This window comes from Acomys russatus, chromosome 5 (genome assembly GCF_903995435.1).
Source record: "Acomys russatus chromosome 5, mAcoRus1.1, whole genome shotgun sequence".
In the NCBI taxonomy this organism is placed as follows: domain Eukaryota; kingdom Metazoa; phylum Chordata; class Mammalia; order Rodentia; family Muridae; genus Acomys; species Acomys russatus.
The window spans coordinates 21022005-21026350 of NC_067141.1; the positions used below are offsets into that span (position 1 = coordinate 21022005).

At 40.5% G+C, this 4346-nt stretch overlaps 1 protein-coding gene across 1 annotated transcript; it reads left to right on the forward strand.

Moving 5' to 3' along the window:
• The first annotated feature begins 3062 nt into the window (after positions 1–3062).
• On the forward strand, positions 3063–4013 carry LOC127189059 (olfactory receptor 13A1-like). The gene has a single exon (XM_051145573.1). The coding sequence runs from the start codon at positions 3081–3083 to the stop codon at positions 4011–4013; it is 933 nt and encodes a 310-aa protein (XP_051001530.1). The 5' UTR covers positions 3063–3080.
• The last annotated feature ends 333 nt before the right edge of the window (positions 4014–4346 follow it).

Consider the following 4346-nt stretch of genomic DNA (forward strand, 5'->3'; position numbering starts at 1 on the left):
GATCTTGCTTACATGTAGTCATGATAGGCTGTTTTAAATTTCTTTTCCAGACTCCACACTTAGATGTTCAATTCCACCATGTTCACTTAGGAAGACATGTACATACCAGCAATCAAAACTAAATTCACGAAAGATCTGAATGGAATTATGGACAAAGGGCTCAAGTATATGCAGCTCATTTGACTGCTTAATGGTACCTATGGATGAGCAGTTGGAAAACGTATTAATTGTTTCCCTCTGTATAGCAATATCACATCAGAGTAAGATAATATTGTTTGCTAGACCCTTAGGAATGACAGGCATCAAAATACTGCTTGATTAACATAGTATGTATGAAAAGAATACTTACTGACTTGAGGTTTTCCCAAAGTGTCGTTCTACTCTCTGTCGTAAATTAAAAATATCCCAGAAAATGTGCATTGGTTCATTGGTGATAAGACTATATGGCATGCAAGCAAAATGGCAGTCATTTACCACCAAAGTGAGTTAATAGAAACCTGTCCTTTCCATAGTTTTCCTGTATGATAGTACAAATACTGATGCATCTCCATGGTACTGTCCAGGGGATGCCTCATTTGATCCTGAGAAGAAGCAGCAACTGCTACATTTTTTCATCATTCTTATTTAATAATCTCCTTCCCATCTTTTAAAAATTATATTTCATCTCCCCTTCAACCTCCACATGTTGCCTTACTAGACGCTGTTTTCTATGAGTATTTCAAAGGAAGCATGCATTTCTAAAGCTTAAATGGCAGTATCTATGTGTGAGAGGAAGCACGTGATGTTTGTCTTTCTGTGTCTGGGTTTACTTTACCCAGGATGATTGCTTCCAGTTCCACACATTTTCCTAAAAACTGTATAATATTCTTTTTCTTAATAGATGAGTAATGTTCCATTTTGTACATAACACAAGTTCACTACCTATTCTTAATATGATGGACATTTATATTGTTTCCATTTCTGACTCTTGTTTATAGAGTACCAATTAAAATGGAAGAACAAGTGTGTATACACACACACGCACACACACATATATATATATTCCTTTGGGTTTATGCCTAAGGGTGGTATGTTGAAGCATGTACTATATCTATTTCCAGCTTTTTGATGACCCTCCATGCTGATTTCTATGGTAATTATATCAGTCTGGACTCCTACTAGCAGTCAATAATTACTCCCTTTCCCCACATCTTTGCCAGCATTTCCTGTAATGTTTTTATTGGCCATTCTGACTGGAGTAAAATTTATTCTCAGAGTTTTAAGTTGCATTTCTTTGATGACTTACCATTTGAAAATTGAAAGTTGAACATTTAAGTTCTTTCATCTATTTGTGTTTCAACTTTTGAAACTTCTCTGTTTAGTTTCACTTCCTAGGTGAGTTCAGTTGTTTGTTTTCTTGTTTAAAGTTTTAAATTATTTGCTTACTTTATATATTGACCCTTTGTGAGATGTCTAAATGGTAAAGGTTTTAGGCCATTCTGTAGGATATCTCTTAACTCGGCAATAGTGTTCTTTGCTGTACTCAAGCATTGCATTTGCAAGTAGGCCTATCTGTCAACTACTAATCTCAATGCCTATACTACCATGGATCTGTTCAAAAGTCCTTTCCAGTGGCAATGAGTTCAAGCATATTCCCTACTTTCTCTTCTGTCATTTTCAGGATGTTGAATCTTAGGTTGAAGACTTGATCCACTTGGAGTTGACTTTTGTAAAGATGAGCAATAAAAGTCTAGTATAATTCTTCTATGTATAATCATCCAGTTTGATCACAACCATTAGCTTTAAAAAATGTTATGCTTTTCTAGAGTGTGCATATTTTACTCCTGTGTAAGAAATCCTGAAGGAACCAATAGAAAAAGCTAATGGAGGAAGTCAGATGACTCTTCCTTGACATGCTATAGAGTATGATTTGCTTAAAGACTAAAGAGAGACATTGTGAATTAGGAGTAGGTGCCAAAGACCAGTGATCTAAAGGTGCACACTCTGTCCTCCTTGAGCGATGGAGGAGGAAACTGGAAATGTTGGAAATGAAAAGAAACTCGAAATTATGAAAGAGTTGGAGACATTGGACATTAGTGGGAGTGGTGAAAAGGATACACTTGCAAACTTTGAGGATAAGTTGGATGAAAGAAGTGAAAAAATGCAGAAGAGAATTGGAACATGGAACAGGAAGCTAGATCTTCCATGGGCATATGATAAAGTTAAGAAAAGGAGTCATAGATATGGAGCTGTGTTCTATAAAATAAGCATCTCAACATACTGGGGAGGTAATGATCAATTTCTGTGCATGACACTGAAATCACACAGGAACATGTGTAGACCATGGCAATGATTTCACTTCTGAATGTGTTGACTTTGGTGTCTTGTGGTTTATTAAAACAGAAAAGGCATGGAAGTATATTCTGTCTGCAGGCAGAGGTTTTGAGATATGCTGTCTATGGTGATAGATTTGAAGTGGGTTGGAATCAGGACAGTTTCATCCACAGGAGAAGTCACAAAGCACAGTTAAGTTAAATCAGAAGATACATGTCTACATAGCCATGTAGAATTATAAACTATAATGTTTTGATAGATAGAAGATACCCTACTCTAAATATCAGAAAAAGCAAAGGGCCTTAGAACCCAGTAGGTCAGGTGTGAAAGAAGATGTAAGAGTCCATCTCAGTGTATTGAAAAGTTGGCATATTTGTGGAGGAGGGGGGAGTACTGTCTTTCCATGACTGTCAACACAGCACAGTGCTTTCAGGTGACAGAGATGTAAAGTGCAGGCAGGTATTGAGTGAGGGATGCTTCAGTCAATGCACATGTTCAAGAAGAGGAGGGTGGAACAGATGACCTTGACCCAAATCTACAGGGAGAAATTTCTTGGTGAAAAATCAGAAGTAAATAAAATACCAAATGGTGTGGAAAGAAATAAGGGACAAGATGTCTATCTGATAAAAAATATATATTCATTCTTTCATTTATGACAGCAGAGAATTTTGAGATGATGGCATTCCAAAATCAGAGTTTGGAGTGGTAACCTAGTAGTCTCTCAGAAGACAACAGACATCTCTGTAAACTGAATACTCCTCACAAGGATGGCCAGTCCCAATGAGACAGTAGTGACAGAGTTTGTGCTACAAGGCTTTTCAGAGCACCCCAGCCTAAGACTGTTCCTAATGGGCTGCTTCCTGTCCCTCTACACAATGGCTATAACAGGCAACATTGTGATCATTGCTTTGGTCACCTCCAGCACTGGGCTCCACAGTCCCATGTACTTTTTCCTCTGTAATCTGGCCACCATGGATATTATCTGCACCTCCTCTGTGCTGCCCAAGGCGCTGGTTGGCCTAGTCTCTGAGGAAAACACCATCTCCTTCAAGGGATGCATGGCCCAGCTCTTCTTCCTTGTCTGGTCTGGATCCTCTGAGCTGCTGCTGCTCACAGTCATGGCCTATGACCGCTATGTGGCCATCTGCTGTCCCCTACATTACAGCTCTAGGATGAGCCCACAGCTGTGTGGGGCCCTGGCCATGGGTGTGTGGTCCATCTGTGCACTGAATGCATCTATCAACACTGGCCTGATGACACGACTGTCATTCTGTGGTCCCAAGGTCATCACCCACTTCTTCTGTGAGATCCCCCCTCTCCTTCTGCTCTCCTGTAGCCCCACATATGTAAATAGCATTATGACTCTTGTGGCAGATGCCTTTTATGGAGGCATCAACTTCGCGCTCACCTTGCTATCCTATGGCTGCATCATCGCCAGCATCCTGCGCATGCGCTCTGCTGAGGGCAAGAGGAAGGCTTTTTCTACCTGCTCATCCCACCTCATCGTGGTGTCTGTGTACTACTCGTCTGTGTTCTGTGCCTATATCAGTCCTGCTTCTAGCTACAGCCCAGAAAGAAGCAAAGTGACTTCGGTGCTCTACTCGGTCCTCAGCCCAACCCTAAACCCCCTCATCTATACACTGAGGAACAAGGATGTCAAGGTGGCCCTGGGCAGGCTCTTGCCCTCTTTATCACATTAAGTGGTGATGTGCAGGCTGTTCTCCAGGGCTGGGCTGTTTCTCTACATGCTTCCCTGAGAGCAGCCTCATGGAGCGGGGGTGTGGCTACTGTTGCCTTAGAAAGCCTTTCCTGATGCAAAGACTGGACAATGGCACTTGTAACTTCTTAGAGACAATGTAAATAAAAACACCAGCTTTATCTCCTGACAAACACAAACCATTTCAAAATAACATTTATCTAAAAACAGTTCCTAGAATGGAAGATCTTCAGTGGGTGACAATTGTGATAATAAAAAATCGTAGTCTCTTTATCTCGTGCCACCCTATGAACACTACAGGCTCTTGTTTAAGAGC

What these genes read in the sequence shown, in the direction of transcription:
- LOC127189059 (XM_051145573.1), top strand. Translation starts at nt 3,081, where the DNA reads ATGGCCAGTCCCAATGAGACAGTAGTGACAGAGTTTGTGCTACAAGGC.